Source organism: Procambarus clarkii, chromosome 8 (genome assembly GCF_040958095.1).
Source record: "Procambarus clarkii isolate CNS0578487 chromosome 8, FALCON_Pclarkii_2.0, whole genome shotgun sequence".
NCBI lineage: Eukaryota > Metazoa > Arthropoda > Malacostraca > Decapoda > Cambaridae > Procambarus > Procambarus clarkii.
Window position 1 is genome coordinate 40,167,957 of NC_091157.1, and position 23,361 is coordinate 40,191,317.

A 23,361-nucleotide genomic window follows, 5' to 3' on the forward strand; every position below is an offset into this window, starting at 1 on the left:
TAGCTGGTGTTGGAGAAGAGCAGGTGAACAGTTTCTCTGGTCTCCAGGATGTTAGCTGGTGTTGGAGAAGAGCAGGTGAACAGTTTCTCTGGTCTCCAGGATGTTAGCTGGTGTTGGAGAAGAGCAGGTGAACAGTTTCTCTGGTCTCCAGGATGTTAGCTGGTGTTGGAGAAGAGCAGGTGAACAGTTTCTCTGGTCTCCAGGATGTTAGCTGGTGTTGGAGAAGAGCAGGTAAACAGTTTCTCTGGTCTCCAGGATGTTAGCTGGTGTTGGAGAAGAGCAGGTGAACAGTTTCTCTGGTCTCCAGGATGTTAGCTGGTGTTGGAGAAGAGCAGGTAAACAGTTTCTCTGGTCTCCAGGATGTTAGCTGGTGTTGGAAATTATCCAACACTTAAACATCATTTTTGTATTATAATACATCATCATTGTATTAATTCAAAAAATTCAAATTCAAATGTTTATTCAGGTAAAGTACATACATACTAGGGGTGATACAAAAATTTATGAATTTATAGATAGAGCTAGTACATATAATGCCTAAAGCCACTATTACGCGAAGCGTTTCGGGCAGGAAAAACACTAAAGACTAAAACTTAATACTAATTGAGGTTAAAGTATAAAATGTGTTGAGAAAATATAAAAATAAAAAAAGGTGGGAACATGGCAGAAAAAAGCAAAAATACAATTTGGTCGACAAAGAGCATTGTTTAAAAATAACAGACATTGGTTGACATTACACGGGTAAGGTAGGTTACATGGAGTTAATTAGGTAGTGCTTCGTTTTTATCTTAAACTGGTTGAGAGAGGTACAGTCTTTAACATGATTGGGAAGGTCATTCCACATTCTGGGTCCCTTGATTTGTAGAGCATTTCTAGTTTGATTAAGTCGAACTCTTGGAATATCATAAAGGCATTTGTTTCTGGTGTGGTGGACATGGGTTCTGTTACAACCTTCAATGAAGCTTTTAAGGTCAGGATTGGCATTACAGTTCAGCGTTTTATATATATATATATATATATATATATATATATATATATATATATATATATATATATATATATATATATATATATATATATATATATATATATATATATATATATATATATGCGGAAAATCCACAGAGAAATATGAAAGGAGGTGAACGTTTCGGCTTTGTTAAAGCCTTTGTCAACACCAGACTGACTCAGACTGACTGTGTCAGTCTGGTGTTGACAAAGGCTTTAACAAAGCCGAAACGTTCACCTCCTTTCATATTTCTCTGTGGATTTTCCGCATATATATATATATATATATATATATATATATATATATATATATATATATATATATATATATATATATATATATATATATATATGTATATATGAATGAAAACTCACACCCCAGAAGTGACTCGAACCCATACTCCCAGAAGCAACGCAACTGGTAACTACAGGGCGCCTAATCCGCTTGACCATCACGGCCGTCAAAAGGAAGTGATAGCCGAGGCTATTTGAGCCACTTCCCCGACGGCAACTCGGATGGTAATCTTGGGCATAGCATTTCACCAAATCACCTCATTCTTTGGGGCACACGTGAGGAACACAAATGCGAACAAGCCTGAATGGTCCCCAGGACTATATGCGAATGAAAACTCACACCCCAGAAGTGACTCGAACCCATACTCCCAGAAGCAACGCAACTGGTAACTACAGGGCGCCTAAATCCGCTTGACCATCACGGCCGTCAAAAGGAAGTGATAGCCGAGGCTATTTGAGCCACTTCCCCGACGGCAACTCGGATGGTAATCTTGGGCATAGCATTTCACCAAATCACCTCATTCTTTGGGGCACACGTGAGGAACACAAATGCGAACAAGCCTGAATGGACTGAATGATGGTCAATGATGATGGTCAAGCGGATTTAGGCGCCCTGTAGTTACCAGTTGCGTTGCTTCTGGGAGTATGGGTTCGAGTCACTTCTGGGGTGTGAGTTTTCATTCGCATATAGTCCTGGGGACCATTCAGGCTTGTTCGCATATATATATTATATATATTATATATATATCCTGAAAGATATTGTTAATAGAAACGTTATCCCTACAGACAAAAATCAGAGGATACAACTGACGATTTACTATAAAACCAGAAAAACGGCCAGCCTACTCATGAGAAACTCTCCAGACACAAAACAGAACGCTTTAAAAGAGACTAACGTCGTCTATGCCTTCAAATGCCCTCTTGGGGACTGTAAGCTCCAAAAAACCCAGTATATAGGCAAGACAACAACATCTCTTTCTAGGCGTTTAACGATGCATAAGCAACAGGGCTCCATTAAGGAACATATAATCTCTTCCCACAACCAAACCATCGCCAGAGAAATCCTAGTAAACAACACAGAAATCATCGATAGATACAGCGATAGCAGGCGGCTTGACGTTTGCGAGGCACTACACATCAAGAAGTCAACACCAGCAATCAACAGCCAATTATTGCACAACTATATTCTACCCACCTCAAGACTCCGCTCCAATATAGAAGCATCAAGAAATATGGACCAATAGGCTTTCTACAAACACTTCTATTCAATATCCATTGTTTCGTGTTCTGTCTTGTGTTGATTAAATTAATACCCTATTAATACTCTTGTTCTGTCTTGTGTTGATGAAATTAATACCCTATTAATGCCACATCTTGTTCTGTCTTGTGTTAATGCCACATCACCCCTTCCACCTCACTCAAATGTAGATATAAAATCGGAGATGCGTAAGTTCTATTCAGTTGTGTATTTGTGAACTAAAGTCTTTGAAAATGTAATAAGTTTTACGAAACACGCTCGTGTCGCGTCTCATATTTAATAATATATGTCTACAGGAAAGACTGCTACCAAAATATATATATATATATATATATATATATATATATATATATATATATATATATATATATATATATATATATATATATATATATATATATATATATAATACACATGAGAGAATGTGCAGTGATTTAATATCTAACATATTCAGAGATTTGAGTAGGGGTACCGAGTGATGTCTGGGGCCACAGTTGGATATTGTCCTAATAGCAGCTTTGTGTTGAGTAATTAGAGGGCGTAAATGATTTTGGGTAGTAGAGCCCCAAGCACAAATACCATAGTTGAGATAAGGATAGATGAGGGAGTAATAGAGTGTCACCAGGGCAGGGCGGGGTACATAATATATGATCTTAGAAAGAATGTCAACAGTTTTTGAAACTTTTTTTTTTATATATTTAGAATGTGTCCCTGGAAATTCAGTTTATGGTCAATGAGAACGTCAAGGAATTTGCCATCAATTTTGTTACAAATTTGGGTATTATTTATCCTGAGATTTATTTGAATTGAGGATTTATTGCCAAACAAGATATAGAAAGTTTTGTCAATGTTGAGGGTGAGTTTGTTGGCAGTTAGCCAGTGATGGACTTTATTTAGCTCAGTATTTACTGTGGCATTTAGAGCAAGGGGGTCAGGTCTGGAGTAAATGAAGGTTGTGTCGTCAGCAAATAGAATTGGTTTGAGATGTTGGGAGGCATTTGGAAGGTCATTAATGTAGATGAGAAAGAGGAGAGGGCCAAGTAATCATAGTAATTACTGATCTTACTAATTTGTATAATTAATCCAATTAATGTTTTCTATTGCGAGGCAATATTCTGCCAAATCCTTCCTAGTCTCCATGACGCCATGAGGTAGCGTCATGCTGAAACATTAAATATCTCCACATTTAGTTCAATTTAAACAGTCTAGTTAATTACTTTCCTTTACTAAGGATAATCGTTTATTTAGTAGCTTTATTTATATAGCATATTGCCGCTTACTGAACTCTCTTATTTAGGTGAATTAACAACTACAGTGGAAAATATTGCAATGTAAAATAATTCTATATGATATTCCTCTCGTTAATTTCATGCAGTCTTAATAAACTGACTTGCACTATGCAAAAAAATATTACAACTTAATACATTTATTAGTGACATAAATACTTGTCATAATCCCTTACCTCCCTAATTAATTACGAGTAAATAAAATACTTTACGCTCGGGATTACTTTGGAGCGTTCTGTGCATGCGTATCCCAGCGAGAGAGGGAGAAGGAAGGAGACTTCTGGACGCCATTAACAGCGTGCAAGGAGAGGAAGCAACAGCAGCCATATTGCACAGAGTCTTTCACTTAGACGTCTTATTATTCGCTCCTACATCTGTGAGAGCGTTGCCACATTATTTTGGCAAACAACACCCGTGTCCTGGAACCAGTATAATGCCAATTCCGTAGTCAATGTCCTTCACACAGTAGCTGAGAACGAAGGATTGGCGTAGTTCTCTCCATCAACGGCCACGCGGCTTGGCAACTATTATTTCCTTTTTGTTTCATGTGATTACAGTAACATTTAGGCTAGTTGTCGTTAGGCCGAATCCATAATACCAAAACCCAGTACGTTTCCTCTAGCAGTTTCCGTAATTTATTTAAGAAATTATATTAATTATTTTCTGTAGAAGAATTCTACATTGCCAGATATATCAATCATTTCTCTTGTGGAAGAATTCTGCAGTATTAGATATATCTATTATTAATTGTGTAGAAGAATTCTGCAGTTAGTTTAGTTCATTTATTATGCACCCCTCGGGGGCCTGGTAGCCTGGTGGATAGCGCGCAGGACTCGTAATTCTGTGGCGCGAGTTCGATTCCCGCACGAGGCAGAAACAAATGGGCAAAAGTTTCTTTCACCCTGAATGCCCCTGTTACCTAGCAGTAAATAGGTACCTGGGAGTTAGTCAGCTGTCACGGGCTGCTTCCTGGGGGTGGAGGCCTGGTCAAGGACCGGGCCGCGGGGACACTAAAGCCCCGAAATCATCTCAAGATAACCTCAAGATAACCCCATGCCCAACTTGTGGGAGGTAGTGGAAAGGGTTACAGAGGCACATAATGGGCTCAGGGACTGAACCCCACAATTCATTTAGCTAAGCTAGTTACAATCTTGATGAGCAAGTTACAAAATTCAGTATAAGTCCTCACATCAACAATGGGCTAGAGATCGACCACAAGTACAGTTTCTAAATTAATCAACTGACATATGTGAAGAGTTAGTGTCACAATTGATATGTTTGTCCTGCACACTGCCCCCCATCCAGTGGGCAGCGGTGGATAGGTTACAATCACTCAGTTACTACCTACAGTTAGCAAACTGGGGATATTTGGCTAAAATTTCTGGTAGCAGATCATTTTGAATGAAATATTTACACATCGCTGGAACATTGGTTATAGAATTGTCTCTAAATTCAAGTATCTTTTCGCACTCCATCACATAGTGACTCCATCACATAGTGACGGAGGGTGTGCGAATAATTTTCCGAGACCAAACCAGGGTTTTACACAACTCCCCTATGCACTCGAGCTATGTCAACAGGCCGTTCTCCCTCTTCGCCCTTACTGCATAACACACACAAATTACAATAGCGTGATGCATCAAATGAACATATCCACAAGTGCCGTGACGAGGATTCGAACTTGCGACCGGGAGCATCCCAGATGCTGCCTTAATCGATTGAGCTACAACATGGTCAGAAGAGAAAAAGGTGACTGATCAGGTACAATGCACTCGAGCTGTAACACCATAAAGGTGTTTGTTAAGTTTGTATTTAATATATACACAGAGTACATGAGTCACAGACAAGTTTTGGGAGGCGCCAGGTTGCCCCTAGGAATTAAGAAACTCACACCTCTAAGCGTTAATGACCTCAAGTCGACCTGAGGTCAGCTCGTGCGAATTTCGCCTTGCTTCTGCTAATCTGATAATTGTAGCCAGGTAGATCCGTCAAACAAGCCGATGTTTAAGGAGTGGCTTGGTAGAGGGCCTGGGGCTATCTACTTGGGGGCGGAGTTAGCTAGTTGGTCCCCAAATAAATACTCGGGGAGCTGTAGATTCGAGAGGAATAAGCAATAGGACATCAGAGACAGCACATCAGAGCAGGGCAGAAGACAGCCGCCGAGATCGGCTGTCGGCCGGACGTGAGGTGACGCTGCCTGTCAACTGCAGACCCTCCCCCCCCCCCTCTCTATCCAGCGACAGGCAGACATTTGGTGAGTTGAACATGAAAGGTGACTTATTTCGTGTACTAAGATGTGGTATGATCTCTAGGGGCAGCCAGCTGTAGTGACTCAAAGTTCTGTGTGGTGGCTCACATTGTTCATCTGGACATAATGAACCTTCAGTTCGATTGCTTGAATTCTGATATTTATCATGCTAAATAAATACTTGCTTCACTTATTTTTAATTTGATTTTAATTGTGTTCCTGAGATCTTGGAATTTCTGATATAATATGTAACCTAGAGTGTAGAGCACTCTTGAGTTAGGGACTAAAAGAATCTTGCATGGAACATGATTCCAGTTGACACATGCTAATAACATCTTTTGATACAGACAAGTTCCATTCCTTGTCTTGTATGTACTGACTAGAATGGATGGTGGCAGCATTTCTACTTCTACGTATCTTTCCTACTACCTCTTACTCACTTCCTACTCCCTCCGCCTTGTGGATGTAGCACCTAGGTAATCAAATACCTAGGTTACAAGGTGTTGAACTAAAGAGGTTGCAGCAGGAACTCTGGGGGAACTCTAGAAGAGTTAACTAGGGGTGGGATAATGGACAAAAGAGAGCTATTTCCCCCAACCCCTTCGTTATAGAGTTATGTCAATAGGCCGTTCTCCCTCTTCGCCCTTACTTCATTACACACAGAAATCACAATAGGGTGATGCATCAAATGAACAAATCCGCAAGGGCTGTGACGAGGATTCGAACCTGTGTCTGGGAGCATCCCAGACGCTGCCTTAATCGACTGAGTTTCGACATGGTCAAAAGAGTTGAAACCGAAGTTCTACTGAACTTACTGGATCCTGCAGCCTCTCCGAGACACGGAGTGGTTTGGTGTCTCATAGAGGCTGCAGGATCCAGTAAGTTCAGTAGAACTTCGGTTTCAACTCTTTTGACCATGTCGTAGCTCAGACAATTAAGGCAGCGTCTGGGATGCTCCCGGACGCAGGTTCGAATCCTCATCACGGAGCTTGTGGATTTGTTCTGTTAACAGTTGTTTGTAGATACTAACAATTTAGTTATGTTCATGATCTCCTATTGGGATCATATCATCTAACCCCCATATATTTGCTATAAATTATTTCATATTGCTATAGCATATTGAGCTGCATTTACCTCCAATAATTTATTATATAACCATTTAGATTATATTCATATTTTCCACCTGGTAACGAACCAGCACCGGATTATTAGTGCTAGTGATTACTAATTACTTAGCTCCTGTACTCCCTCAATTTGGGTGAGAGAATTTGACTCATAAGTGATTATAAAATACAGTCACTATTAAGATCCATAGGGCACTAGTTCTTGGAATCATATCAACCCACTTGCTCTACTTAGTTTTCCACTTTTTCACAAAAGTGGTGGTCCTTCGCATCTATTGAAAGCAATGATTATTTCTATTAATATTGGAGTCAGATTTTCCCACAACCGGTGAGACATTTCCGATGGTAGAGATCCTTTCTAAGATCTCTGCTGTGGTGAGAACGAGGTCCTCTTGGAGGTAAACCTTGACCCTGTGCAACATGGTGCACGTGGGCCCTGGACCATAGACGTGTGAGTCTGTAATGGGTATGTGTCTCGTGAGAACGGGGCTGTGTGAGAGTCGAATACACCCAAGATTGATTGATTGATGAAGATTAAGCCATCCAAGAGGTGGCACGGGCATGAATAGCCCGTAAGTGGTAGATTTTTTTTAAGTGAATGTACTGTGTGCTGAGGTCGCATTTAAATCGTCAGGCTGCTATCGCGGGGGAGGATACTGCTTTGACAGTATTTATGAGGGTGTCCAGCTGCTGGACACATTTTTTGACCAGGAGAGTGGCAGTGTTGATGGCTTCAGGGTGGTTACTGCATGATTCAGGGACTCTTAAAGCTCTTCTAAGATCGTTGGTTGCTTCACATTCCAGGAGATAGTGAATTAGTGGCTTTTCTGTGACTGTTTGGCAGAAGATGTTTTCTCTCTGTCTGGGTTCACCAATTTCCCAGTTGCATCTGTAACCTAGACGTAGTCTATATAACCGAACTGCTATTTCCCTGTGGATTCCTTTTGGGATATTTAACCTGTCTAACTTGTTGGCCTGAAGATACCATATTGTAGAGGGCGAACCTTCTGCTCCTTTCTATTGACTTAGTTCTGGAATGATTTTTGTTGCCCGGTGTTGCACTTTCTCCAGAGCAGCTATATGCTTCTGAAAATGAGGTGTCCATGCTTGGGTACAATAATCCAAATGGAGGCGCACCAGCGATTTATACAATTGAATCACTACTTTATTTTCCTTGAAGTGAAAGGTACGCTTAATTATTCCAAGTGTTTGGTTAGCTTTTTTAACTGCTGCACCTACCTGTGTGTGAGGGAATCTAGATTCCCTCAGCTAGTTTTCCTAGTTTCTAGATTAGGCTAGTCGCTCTAGAAACTGAAGCTTTCATACTAACATATACTTGTGGGGTGTTGAATGAAAGCTTATGTTATGGTCTATCATTTATAGTGGCTTTAGTGGCATTGTGGCATTGCTAATAGTGGCTTTAGGCATTGTATGTACTAGCTCAGATTCAGATTCAGATTCAGATGTTTATTCAGGTAAGGTATATACATACAAGTGATGTTACATTAATGGATTGATATATAGATAGAGCTAGTACATACAATGCCTAAAGCCACTATTACGCAATGCGTTTCGGGCAAGAAAAACATTAATATCTAGAACTTAATACTAATTGAGCATAAAGAATAAAAGATGTTGAGAACAAATACAAATAAAGATAAAAAAAAAGGGGGAACATGACTGAAAAAGCAGCACAAATACAATAGGTTGACAAACAGTGTTGATTACAAAAAAGAAAAAAAAAAGAAAATAACAGACATGGGTTGACAATAGAGGAGTGAGGTAGATTACAGGGAATTTATTAGGTAGTGTTTAGTTTTTATCTTAAACTGGTTGAGAGAGGTACAGTCTTTAACATGGTTGGGAAGGTCATTCCACATTCTGGGCCCCTTGATTTGCAGAGCATTTCTAGTTTGATTAAGACGTACTCTAGGAATATCAAAACTGTATTTATTTCTGGTGTGGTGCTCATGGGTTCTGTTACAACCTTCTATGAAGCTTTTAAGATCAGGATTGGCATTATAGTTTAGCGTTTTATATATGTATAATACACATGAGAGAATGTGCAGTGACTTAATATCTAACATATTAAGAGATTTGAGTAGGGGTACCGAGTGATGTCTGGGGCCAGAGTTGGATATTGTTCTAATAGCGGCTTTGTGTTGGGTAATTAGAGGACGTAAGTGATTTTGGGTAGTAGAACCCCAAGCACAAATACCATAGTTGAGATAAGGATAGATAAGGGAGTAATAGAGAGTCACCAGAGCAGGGCGTGGTACATAATATCTGATCTTAGAAAGAATGCCCACAGTTTTTGAAACTTTTTTTGATATATTTAGAATGTGACCCTGGAAATTCAGCTTGTTGTCAATGAGAATGCCAAGGAATTTGCCATCTAATTTGTTACAAATTTGGGTATTGTTTATTTTGAGATTTATAAGACTAGAGGATTTATTGCCAAACAGAATATAGAAGGTTTTGTCAATGTTAAGGGTGAGTTTGTTGGCAGTTAGCCAATGATGGACTTTATTTAGCTCAGTATTTACTGTGGCATTTAGAGCAAGAGGGTCAGGACTGGAGTAAATGAAGGTTGTGTCGTCAGCAAATAGAATTGGTTTGAGGTGTTGGGAGGCATTTGGAAGGTCATTAATGTAGATGAGAAAGAGGAGAGGGCCAAGTATGCTGCCCTGAGGAACACCAATGTTGATGGGTAGGGTGGGAGAAATTGTATTATTCACAGAAACATATTGGAGCCTGTCAGTAAGGTAGGACTCGAGGTATTGTAGGGAGTGCCCTCTGACTCCATAATGATGTAATTTAAGAAGAAGGTTATGGTGGTTGACAGTATCAAAAGCTTTACGCAGGTCCACAAATAACCCAACAGGGAGCTCCTTTTTATCAAGGGCTGTATGAATCGAGTTAAGCATACTAATGAGTGCATCGTTAGTGCTTTTTTTGGGTCTGAAGCCATATTGGCAAGGGCTAAGTATATTGAGTTTGGCTAGATATGAGTAAAGCTGCTTGTATATAAGTTTTTCAAAAATTTTTGACAAGTTTGGCAGGATTGATATAGGTCTGTAGTTGTTAACATCTGTGGGATCACCACATTTGTGGACAGGCGTTACTCTCGCTTTTTTTAGAATATCTGGAAAGGTTTGGAGTTCAAGTGACTTGTTGAAGAAGCAAAGCAATAGCAGGGGCTAAAGATCTGGAGGCTTTTTTGTATATTAAAGTTGGTATCTCCTCAAGGGCACTAGACTTGGTTTTAAGGGAAAGGATTATCTCATTGACGTCAATGGAATTAATAGGCTTTAGGTACAGAGACTGTGGATAGTTACCTGTAAGATAGTCCTTAATGTCAGTACTGGAAGATGGAATATCATTTGCAAGGGATGAACCAATGGAAGAGAAGAACCTATTGAACTCAATAGCAGAATCAGAGGCTGAAAGCTGACCATCGTTATTAGACAGGAGAGTCGGTTTGTTATTTAAAGATTTCTTTGATCCCAATATTTGTGAAATTGTGCTCCAAGTTTGTTTAATGTTGCTCTTTATTTGAGTAAATTTATCTTCGTAGTAATTAGTTTTGGCTCGTCTAATTATCTTAGTTAGCAATAATGAGTAATTCTTTGAGAATTCTTTGGAGACAATTCCTAACCTATACTTCTTCTCAAGGTCGTGTTTTTTGTTAATGGATTTCAGTATTCCCTTTGTAAGCCAAGGATTGTTAAGCCTTTTGCTTGTGACTTGTTTTGTAAGCCTAGGACAGTGGGTGTTATAAAGGCTAAGAGTTGTTTGTAGAAAAGATTGCACTGCTAGGTTGATGTCCCCTATGTTACCTAACTCGGACTCCCAGTTGACATTATCAGCAGCAGTTATAAAATTGTTTATAGCAGTTTCATTGTGCAGCCTAAAGCTTAACTCCCTTGTTTCTAGAGGTGGTTTGCTAATGTTAGTTAAGAGAAATGTGGGGTAGTGGTCTGTAGTGCTATCGGTGATTATACCTGAAGTAAGCGGAGAGGTTATGTTGGTCCAGATGTGATCTAGAGTCGTGGCAGTGCTATCAGTGATTCTAGTAGGTCTAGTGATTAAGGGTATGAGGAGGCAGGAATTCATACAGTTGAGGAAGCTAACAGCAGTAGGGTGTTCTGGCTCACAGAGGTCAATATTAAAGTCCCCTGCGATAATTAGGTGGTTTTTGTTCAGTCTGTTATCAAGTATTAGATTTCTAAGGTTTGAGTTGAATACAGACACATCAGTGTTGGGAATTCTATAGACTGCACCCACAGACAGGACAGACTCAGCACCCTTGACTCTGAAGCTGGCGAAGATATACTCCCCATAGCAGTCTCTAGTTCTAATTTCTTTTAAGCATGTTAGTTCTTGGTGGTAGTAAAGAGCAGTGCCACCACCTCTCTGAAGTTGACGACAGTTGTGAATTGCTGAGTAGTTAGGCATGTTAAAGAGTTGAGTAGTATCCTCTTTCAACCATGTTTCAGTAAGTATAATAAAAGAGAATTTGTTGCCAATAGTTTCAATCAAGGCACTAACATCATCGAAGTGTTTACCTAGGGATCTAACGTTCAAATTGATTACAGAGATATTGTGATTATGAGTTAATACATTGTTTACATCATGTGCTGCAAAATATCTGCAATTTAGATCATTAAAGTGAATATTGTCATAGATAGTGGATAAGAGGTTAAGTTCTGGGTCTATACTTGACTGCATAAAAGAAGCTGATTGTAGAATCAGAAATAAGTAGAAAAAAGCTATAAAATAGGGAAAAAAATATACACAATACTGTACAAAACAAACACAAAAGGGGCTTACAGGGGTACAATGGAGTAAGGGAGTATGGCTAGGCTAGGCAACCTAGGCAATTAATGAGATTAAAGAAAAAACATGTAAACATGGACTATACAAAACACAAGATATGGAAATACAAAACAAAAAATATAAGCAAGACTAAGCAATACAAAAAAAAAGAACAAAAAAACAAATTGAGCAAAAATGAGGTAGATTGCTTACGAGTACTCACAGGTGCACTGTAAGTAACAATTTGCAATTTGAGATGCATTCAAAGCCAGGGGTACAATGGAGTAAGGGAGCATGGCAAGGCTAGGCAACCTAGGTAATAAATGAAATCAAAGAAAAGTTGAATAATAAACATAGGCAAATTTGAGCTAATGATTAATAACTATAGATAGTTCAGTAATGACTGTATAATTAAAAAGACCTGAAGAACTACTTTAATAACTCAATTAAATAATTTCGGTAAATGACTAGGTAAGAGTAAGTTAAAAATTAAGTCAGAAAATGAACCAAGGAGACTTAGGATACCTAGCCCCACTAGTTGACAGGGGGTTAATTAAGTTAATTCATTGGGAGTGATAAGGTGAGACAAACCACATTGGGAGAGGAAAGTGTTGAGGTTTTCTTCTCTAGTAATAGTAAACATTTTGCCCTCTGCGGTTTTTCTCACCTTTATCAGACCATCTCTAACGAAGCACTGATGAATAGCATCTGGGTTTTGTTGCCGGATTTGACGCAGGCGGTAGAGGATTTGCTGTCTGTTCCTGGTCAAGCACTCGTTGATGTATAATCCCTTCCGTAGGGATGCAGCTGTCCGGACTAGATTGGATTTCGTGAACTGGGAAGACAGCTTCAGGCGAATTTTCCGTTGATTTAGACCTGATGGATTCTTTTTGCCTACTCTGTAGGCAGCAATAACGTCAGTTTTGTTTAGATTGAGCTGCAATTTGTTTTTTAAGAGATCCTGAGCTATTTCGAAACAATTTTCACCTTCATGTTCCACAGGTATATCTTGGGACGACACGATAACAGAGTCAAGCAGCTTTTGCTGGTCTTGTTCCTCCTGGGAGACGGAACGTTGAGCTGAAAATGTACTGATACATGCAGTCATTTTGCTGAGAGCTTCCTCCTGCTTTTTTAAGGCTTCATCAGTTTTACGAAGGTTGTTTTCCTCATGGAGATCATTCAAATCATGCTGTAGTTGGTCTTGGCTAGCCTTGTAGTTTCTAATATCCTCGCGGAGGAGGGTTATTTCTTGTTGTTGTTGTTGGAGATTAGCGCGGTTCGCTAGATTCTCGTTGAGAAGACTCAAGATGATAGAATTTTGTGACTCGAGGACTAGGCACAACTTTTTGAACCACAGATTCTCGGTCCAGTTAGTGAATTCCGGTGAGGGACCGGAAGCTCGCTTGAGTTGATTATACTGGGATGCTAGCATGTTCATAGGAGAGGGTTGGGAGGACTCTGCTCCTTTGCTCAATGGGGTGGAGGGGAGGGCAGCCCCGCCACTCCGGACCCCAGAGCTTCCAGACGGAGAAACACGGATATTGTTATTGTTGGCCGGGATGGATGTCTTGTTAGGGGGTTTGTTGCCCTTATTTCCCTGCACAGTCACATTTTTAGGAGACATATAGCTATATAGCTATAGGTATAGCTATAGGTATAGCTATATAGCTATAGGTATATAGCTATACCTATAAGTTAAACAATCCTTGTAAATATTTATTGTATGTATGTACCTTACCTAAATAAAATTGTATTGTATTGTATTGTATTTGTGAGTAGTCAGAAGTCTGTGATTGCTCTGTAGAGAGAATTACAGAGAATTTTCTGTTTCTGTGAAATAGGATGAGGAGGATACTTGACTAAAACCGTTAGAGGTGGGGGGAGAGTGGGGTGAACGTTGCCCCCCCCCCCCAACATGTGAGAGATCGCGCCATTGTCTTTAGGCCTCCTGCTCCTTGTGACGTCACGGGATGCCTGAGGCCTGTGATTGGAGTAGGCAAGTGTGCTCCAAGCCGAGTTTTGGCGCGAAGAGCTGTGATTGGGAGCGGCACGAGGGAGCAGTGCCGGCTTTGGGCTGATTGGTCAAGACAAGGTAGGGGGGGAGATATGGGCATTTGAGTTTCCCTGCCCGCCATAGAGGCAGTCTGAGCAGGGTAGCAGGTGGACGAGGACGTGTCTGGGTGGAGGGGGGGAGTTTTCCCCCTCCACCCCGCTAATCGCGGACGTTACCGTGTTGTCTAGCAGGGATGGCACTCCCGCCATTCCGGGTTGTGTCTAGGCCCAATTTTCGTGAAATTCGAGGGCCAACGAGGTACGGAAGGACCAGTAAAATAGCCTCAGAGACAGTGGGCACCCATGAGGCAACTGGCAGAGCCTCATGGTGTAACAGGTGGTTTGAATATCCTGTCTAATGTAGAACTATTGACTATTGGTGGATTCAGGGCAGTGTAATTGTGGTAAGATTACAGGCCCCTGTGGGACTTTGAATTCCACCCTGTTGGTAGAGATTTACCATGTAAGTGATCCAGCCTGTCGATTCTATATAATCGTTCAGACTGGATTAATGCCATAGAGTACCAGCATGTAAAATTATAATCATTAGAGGTAGGCAGGCCAGGTTGCAGGGATGTCAGTGGATACCCCTGAGGCCTGTGTAGTTAGAGATACAGTTACCTGATGATATAATTTTCATTGATTATGTGAATGCCATTTCTATGTGTTCATTTGCATGTTTATGTACTGTGTTGTGTGGTAAGTCAGTAGATGTGATTGCTGACTGATTGCCTAATGATGTCATTAGCATGTGGAGTATGCTGATGGCATCATTATGTTGCAGGTTTGTGCAGTGTTATCAGTTATACGATATTATTGCCCCAGGGACTGTATTGAGGGCTTAAGGGACCTCTAGGATTATTCAGGGGAATTCACAGTGCTTAATGAGAGCAGACAATTGATGGGTTAATTGCCTTGCTGAGGTAAGTGTGTGTTCACAGTAGTCCTTTGCAACGGTTGCAAGAAAAAGAGGGGGGGCAGTAATATTTTGGTATACTCTTGTATGTTGCACAACCGTGTGTCATTATTGTGTGGGCACAGTAATTAACGAGTTGCAGTAGCCGCAACCATATGTGGGCAGTGCATTTGTGATGTTGCATGCCATTGTAGTGTGACCTATGTAACACTGGGGTTGCTTTGTTTCTTTAAGTTGTGTTGAGGACTTAAGGATTCAGTGAGTTAATAATTGGGGAATTAATTGGATAAGGGGTGCACACTTATTGTTGAGTGAGTGAGAGCTGTTATGAGAGAGAACAGCGTTGAGCTTGAGTGAGATACGTCTCGGGAGCAATTAATTGTCCATGTGACAACTAATTGACCACTCTAGCTAATTATGCAATTAGCCTTCTCATCATGAATTCACGTAGTGGGAGAGGATCTGTCAGAGTCTGTCAGTATTTGTGTTAACGTAATTTGCTCGAGACTAATTACCTTTCTGGGGTATAGCAATTAGTGGCTCATGTTAATTAGTGGAGTAATTAACATTGGAGAGCTCCGATGACCTGGTAAAGCGAGGTCATGGAGCTAGCATAAATCGTTGTATTAATCATATCCTGTCTGAGGACAGTGGATTAGTGGCACATCTTGTTAATTAGGGGTAATTAACTCCTTTCCCGTGAATTCACAGTGTTTGATGAGACCTGCTTAGGCAGTTCGGAGTGAGACGTATTTATGGATGATTAATTATCGGTCCTGGTGACAGTTAATTAATTGTTCAGCATTAATTAGGGTAATTAACACTCACTAGTAATTTTTTGACACAGACTGTTGAGAAGCTACCAAGTTAGGGTAGGCTTAGTTAACATAACTCAATGGGGATGTAATTAGTGGTCCGTTTGACCTTAATTAAGAATTACTGAATACTTGCTAGGAGTCAAGTGTGATGTAATATAAGTTTGAGTTATTGTTAACAAGAGAGACAAGTGTTAATTATTAACGTAGAGTATCATCATGATGTTGTCTAGTGTGAGACAATTGTTTGTGATTACCATAGTACTTTGTTGCTGACTGCTGCGATCAGTCAATTAACGTAATTAATCACTTAAGGCAATTTCTTTGGTTGTCGTCTGGTGATGAGAGTAGAGTAATCTAGGGATTTGTGGAGCTGTGTCCCAGAATCCCACCTTGCCTGTCTTTGTTACTGTTTACAACAGGGCAACTTCTTGTAGGGAGTTGCAAAGAGTGTTCACACTGGTTTGTGATAGGGGGGGTCACTGTTGGACTACCCGCCTAGTTACGTTGGGTCTCTCCTGGGGGGCGGGAGGACCCCTAAGTTTGTGATTATAGTAGCTGTCAGGGAAACCGAGACACTATTGATTGCATGCTTGTGTCTTCAGTGGATATCCTTCATTTGTCCAGTTAGTTCATGTTGTCAGCCCGAAGTGTTAGCAAGATGGAGCCTGCTGTCACTTCTCGAGGGGCTGTTGAATAGCTGTGTTGCAAATGCCACTTGTTGGACAATAACGTAACCATTCGCTGTGGTGTAACTTAGTCTGTGATATTTTTTCTTTGATTTGCAATATTGCGTCATCAGTAGGTACACCTGTGTTCAGGTTAGTTCAGTATGCAGCCTCACAGCAAGGGTTGCTATTTAGCTGTTTGTTATCGTGCCACTGGATGGACATTAACGTAACGTAAACTCGGTAATGTAGTAGTTAGTCTCTTGTTATTAATAAATTATGTTATAGAAAACGGTCTTTGATGTCAACCCTTCAATCATATTATTCCACCATATTTCTGCATATTATTATTAAATGTTGATGTGATCTTGATATGACGGCTGTTCTTGGGAATTCGAATTCCAATTCATAGCGCCACATTAAATATAAATATTTGATTGTGAGAACCCGTCGGTTACCCTTTATTAGTTTTAACGTCCTGTTTAACTAGGAGGAGCCAGCGGCCTATTGTGGACAGGTTTTCACCCTTGGTGGTGGAGGCCTGGCGGTTTGCTCCCGCTTTTCCTTTTTCTATTGGACTCATGCTTAACTGCCGTGAGCAGACTTTAAACTTGTAGTCCACCTCCTAAGGGAGGTAGGCGTAGAAAAAAATCTCACACTGTGCACACATCATTATCATTTCCCAGTTTACCATAAATATTTGTGTTATATGTAAATTTGATGATGTGGTTTGTAATATTCTCATCTGTCATTGATGTATATGACAAAAAGGGTTGGCCCCAAAATAGACCCTTGTGGCACCCAACTTACCACATTTCTCCAGTCAGATTCATTCTTGTTTAGCACCACTCTTTGTTTTCTGTGTTTTAGCCATTGTTTTATCCATTCTACTATTCTTCCACTTATTCCATGGGCCTGTAATTTCTTCGCCAGTTCCTTTCATGTGGTTTTAGCAAAATCCATGTATATTACATCAACTGATGTAATATACATCGGTTACCGTTTCCTGATGTGCATCAGGAAATTGCTACCAATCTGAATAGCTGATTACCGTTTCCAAAAATGTGAGCAAGATTGTAATGGCAGGATCTATTTTTAACAAACCCATGTTGTGTCGATTTTACAAGATTGTTTACTGAAAGATGATGAATACTTGACGATGCTTGTAAATAAAAGTATAAATAATGATGGGGTACTTGTTTATTAAACACAGTAATATAAACACACACACAAGTTAGAACCTACATAACCAAACTTGATATATCAGTCAAAATAATGATCACTACTCACAGGTGATGAATCTTAGTCATTATATTAAAACTCAAATGAGACTAATTCGGCAGTGACCTAATGAATACATGACGCCCATGATAATTTGTTGGTGTTTAGAACCAAAGTATCGTCGAACTTAGTTGTATAATGCATAGCAATTTGTCTTTCTTAACCCATTGTATCAGATGCTTGGTTATAAACACAATTACTTAAAGCATTGTAACAAATGGCCATAAATCATTTACACACGTTAATTATTGACCAACTTTCCTCTGCTTATATTGGCTGACAGAGGGAAGATTTAAATAAGATTAATATTTTTTTCATCATTGTTTCACTGCAGAAAAGTTTTAATTATTTATCTTATTTAAAGTTTATTTAATTAACATGTTGCCCATATGTTATCACATGCAACATTATGCTACCAGTTACCGGAGGTCACATGTCAACCCGTCCTCTTAAAAATAACGTCACTTTTCGCTCGTATGCGCGCTATGGCCAAGTTTGGACTCAATTTGAAATGAAATCGACTCACAAAAGTGATGTACTGTCCCGTTTTCTGTTTGAGTCGTCCAGCTTACTCGACCAGTTTAGAAAAGGATTCTTTCCATCAACGTTTTTCATACCGTTTTGAAATTTTATGAGAATTTCCTGCCCACCTAACCTATCAGAGGACCCTTAACTTACTGTTGTTGAAAAAAAAAATCCCAAATTTATATTCATTTTTTTTTCATTTTCAAATTACGTCCATATTCGGCCATACGGGCAAACGGCCAAAAGCGACTTTTCTTTTGAAGAAGACAATAGCTTTGCCAACAGTCACCTACGTCATAATCACCCGTGATGTGGTTATGACGTCCCTCTTACACCTATGACACTAACTACTCCACAACTCTGTAGCTGTGTCCGTCTTCACCTGTACCAGTTAGGGCTCTAGCCAAACGTTTTTGTTTTAAAACCAAAACTGATTTATGCATCTATTCTAGTTATTGATTGAATTTATACCTTTAAACACCACAGGATTCATCAGTCACATTTAAAATACATGCTACTGAAATTTTCGGGGGTCAAAGGCGAGTCATTGACAACAAAAATTAAATCCAATTTATGGTTGTCATTTTCTGCTTCACTTTTGATGACTAATTTGACCTGCCTTATTTCTGGCTGACGTTCTCTCAAACTGTCTGCGTTGGTATAAATGTTTATGCACAACTGCCTAAAGTGATACTGATAATTACTGATTTTTAACTAATTGTGTTGCATGTGATACAGAAGCTATCATTAAACTGTCAAACCAAAAGTTTAATCGTTAATGCAATAATTTTGAAGTTGCAAATGTTCACAACAATTGTGATGCGCAGAACTTAATGTTCTGAACACCAACTGCCGCACAAAATAAATATTTGATTCTAGGTTCAGCTCTAGAAACACTAATAAGAGTTCATTAATGTGATATGGACAGAGATCAGGAACTCATTACGTAATTAGTATTGTGACACATTAAATGTTGAATGGTTGCATTAGTGCAACATGACCAAGATAAATAAACTCCCTAGACTAGCAATATCTTATATTTCAAAGGTATCACATGGCTAAAGTTCGTAACATATTTATTTTAAATCAGATATTTTATAGTATCATAGCATAGTCTTTTATAGAGGAATTACTGTTTATAAAGGAACCAACACTGTCAGTCTGGGATCAGAACACCAGTGCATCAGGAAGCTGTGTTTCTGAGGCCATGGACCATCAACTCTACATCTATATAAGAAGGCAGTTAATGGAAGGCAGACGTGGGCTGTGGTCAGTTGTGTGCACAAAAGTAGCTGACACCTTAATAATAATAATAATAATAATAATAATAATAATAATAATAATAATAATAATAATAATAATAATAATAATACATAGATAAATCCCATTGACATGATATATCAATTAACATAACCAACAGGAGCTTTGATGAGGGTTCGAATCTATGTGCTGGGTGTTCCCAGGCATGGTGCAGTCGACTAGAGCACGCCTGGAAACACCCAGCGCATAGGTTCGAACCCCTCATCTAGGCTTCTGTTGGATTTATTTAATAATAATAATGTCTGCCAACTCTGCAAAATTATGCTAATTTTATCATCCTTGTAGTTCTTAGTTTGTATGTAGGCATTATGCAATTCCTCGTAATATTTTATCAATAAAAAATGTTAACTAACAAATTAAAACCCAGAATAATTATTGCTATTATGACACTGATAAACGTTGTTGGTCCTGCCTACACAACGAATGTAGCACTCAGCCATAACAAATAACACTCAGTTCAGTCAAAATTTAATACTAATAATATTCTTCTTTTATTATATCAAATATCATAATAATGGAATTGTCAGTTTATAAGTCAAACGCTAGGCTTCAACAAGTGCAATGTTAAGGAGGTAACTGAGAGTGAGAAGTCTCCCTGTACACTTAACATAAATTATGTGTTATGATTCGTGATATATTATAATATTAGATGTTATAATATTATAACATAATAATTATATGTTAATGAATTATATGTGAGCTGTTTTGTCCTGGCTACAGGCAGTCCACATGTACTTCTGGTTTATAAACTACCTCGATAGAAAAAGATGGTTTAATCAACAACTCACACATATTTTAAAGCAAAACATACCTTAACAATAACTACAGGCTATTGTTAACAATAGTACAAATAACCACGGCATGGATCTACTTCATGAGCTCCAGAAATGTATGGAGCTGAACACATCAGGATCGGACCACCTTAGCCTAATGCCACATTTTCCTATAATAATATAAACAAACACTACAAACAGCATTTCAGTTTCGCACTATTGGGCAGCTACATCCTCTCACTACCGCACTACAATAATATATTTGGTTCTTTGTGCATCCATTTACACGAGACCTGAGTGTGTGCTTCACAACAAGTGATAAATTTAATGATGTATTCGCCTTGTCGCTCAAGAATTGAATATTACATTTTGTTCATGCTGAAAGCACGCCAGCCACCTTCCTAACTCAACACTGGTCAGAGCAGCTCAGAATACTCCAGAGTCTTCACGTCACACAGAAACCGTCTGCAGAGGAGATTCCCTCAACCAAAAATGTTGAAAACATTGGACAATTGACTGGAAATGGAGGAGAGAAAGCCGGATATCCCGCCCTGGGGTGCTGATCCTTGCTGCTGGTTGGGCCCCCCAACATACGCTGGCCGCCGCTGCTGCTCGTGCCGGTCCTGCTGACAGTAATGAAGAAATAACCTCAAATCAAATAAAAATCAAATCAAATGTTTATTCAGGTAAAATACATATATACAAGATGAGTTACAAACAACTTATATCTTGTTGTATTACCAAGCGATTAAGTTGAAGCTACTGTACTTAAAACCTGCAAAAGTATTAAGATAATGTTTCAAAATGGAAGTTACACTTGTTTGAGACTATACAAGAATTATAGTTAACTAAATAAAGTTGTCCTATCTTATAGATCAGGGTTTAACAAACTGGTACATATACTGTGAATTTAAAAGCTTTGCATCTACTATTTAAAAATGTTATGATATATATATATATATATATATATATATATATATATATATATATATATATATATATATATACATATATATATATATATATATATATATATATATATATATATATATATATATTAATTGAAAAGCACTGCACAAACTTTGTGGCATAAGCAAAAAAAACAACAAATAAAACAAATACTCATGCCTGAAAATTGCAGGAAAAATTCTTGAATAATTTGCACTCTCATTCATATTAGAACAATTTTTTTTCAGGGAAATTCCTGCACGGGAATTGTTTAATGATTGTGCAAAAAAATAAAAAATAAATTAAGCTCAAATGCCTTCACTAAAACAAACTGAATTTAGTAATTTTGAGCTGGCAGTATTGTGACCAATAACCACAATTCAGGGGTACATTAGCAGCAACTAATGAAGTCAGGTCAGCAAAAATGCTATATTATGGTATCTGTAGCTACCATATTATGATAACAATTTATATTGCAACAAAAATAAATATATAAAATAAATATATAAAACTGAAATTGTATGAACAAATATGGAATTATATAAACTTAGAATTAAGTATAGCCTGACAACTGAAAGGTATAACTTCAGTACGTTGCACTGAAGGTCAACTGGAAGATGTAAATCTAGCTATTGAAGATAGAACAGTTAACTCAAATTCGTCCACAGATCACTTCACACTATAAATGTGTGAAATCCTGGTGTAGTGCTGGGTGAAAGATGTATAGTGCTTGGCGTACAAGGAAAACAGCATTTGATCTTACAGTGCATTTAATATTTGGAAAATTAGGAGAATGATTTGCTGAAAGTGACTTGTGATTTTAAGAAAATGTGAGGAGAAAGATTTAACTTACTTATTTAACTTACTTTACTTACATACTTACTACAAACTGAATAATTTAAAAGGATGCTGCATTAAATGTTGACAACTAAGCTGCCGTACCTACAGTAGTTGTTATGGCAAGTTATTAATTAACAGAAACCTTGCCACGCCCATCTACTGTATACTCAGTGAAACACTTTTATATTCAATTTCAAAGCTGATAAATTCAGGAAAGTTTTAAATGTTTAATTGATCATTCTAAGTAAAAAAACAGATGTTCGTTTGCAGAGCTAAATAATAATAAAATAAAGTTACTGGTATTTGGATATTTATAAGTGACTGATAAGTGTGCAGATTTTCATTAAAATAATTTAAAATATTTCTGGAATATACAATTAACAGCAGTATTTCACAAATAGTATATAAAACACAACACGCATGCAGTAATATATGCGCCTGAGTCGAGGTATTTATGTGTAATATGCAAAAATAAGCAAATATGACCAGCAAAATAATCAACATGCTGAAGAAAAAGCAGGACATACATTATATCAGATATAGTATGGAAAGAACATTGAAATGGGCACATTATTCTCTGAAATCGATGATTTTAATACACTACGCCTATGATTGCATAATGGTGAGCACATGCATAAGGGGTAGAAGAATATATAATATGACATTCTATGGAACAACAAGAATTAAGTAAGCATTTAAAACAAATCTTAATTTGCCCTTTAAAAGTGACATCACCTGCAGGTTACAATGAACTTATCTCCAACTCAATGCTATCCAGTAAATAAAATAATCTCATTGACAGGGATTTTCACTACAATACGTTAAAAAACAGTATTTGGCGGTCACCAGCAGGTCATGGCAGTCTCTAAAGCCCTCGAAATATTCATTAGTGCATGCTAAATATCCTGTACATGGATCACCACCACCACCGCAGCCCGTCCTCATAAACAAAGGCCAAAATTCATTCCATGCACCATAGCCCGTGTTACCTAGAACTTTTTGTTTCAGGTAGCGAATCTTTAACAACAACAACGACATTCCATGCACCTGCCAAACCCTCTGTTTTTGAATGAAAACGGTTTACACACAACTCAACCTGTCCTCAGATTAAGTCCATTCCATTCAGCGGTCGATCCCAAAGACTCATTCATCAGTTTTAACATATTATTAATTCAAAATAGGAA

At 38.6% G+C, this 23,361-nt stretch overlaps 1 protein-coding gene across 4 annotated transcripts in view; it reads right to left on the reverse strand.

Moving 5' to 3' along the window:
* Positions 1 to 17,672: 17,672 nt before the first annotated feature.
* Positions 17,673 to 23,361, reverse strand: part of LOC123759720 (carboxypeptidase D) — a 298,163-nt gene continuing 292,474 nt past the window's right edge. For all 4 annotated transcript variants that reach the window (XM_069317610.1, XM_069317603.1, XM_069317599.1 and 1 more), the window contains one exon: positions 17,673 to 21,012. In XM_069317610.1, the coding sequence (XP_069173711.1) occupies positions 20,872 to 21,012 (141 nt within the window). In that variant the 3' untranslated portion in view covers positions 17,673 to 20,871. The remainder of the gene's footprint in view (positions 21,013 to 23,361) is intronic.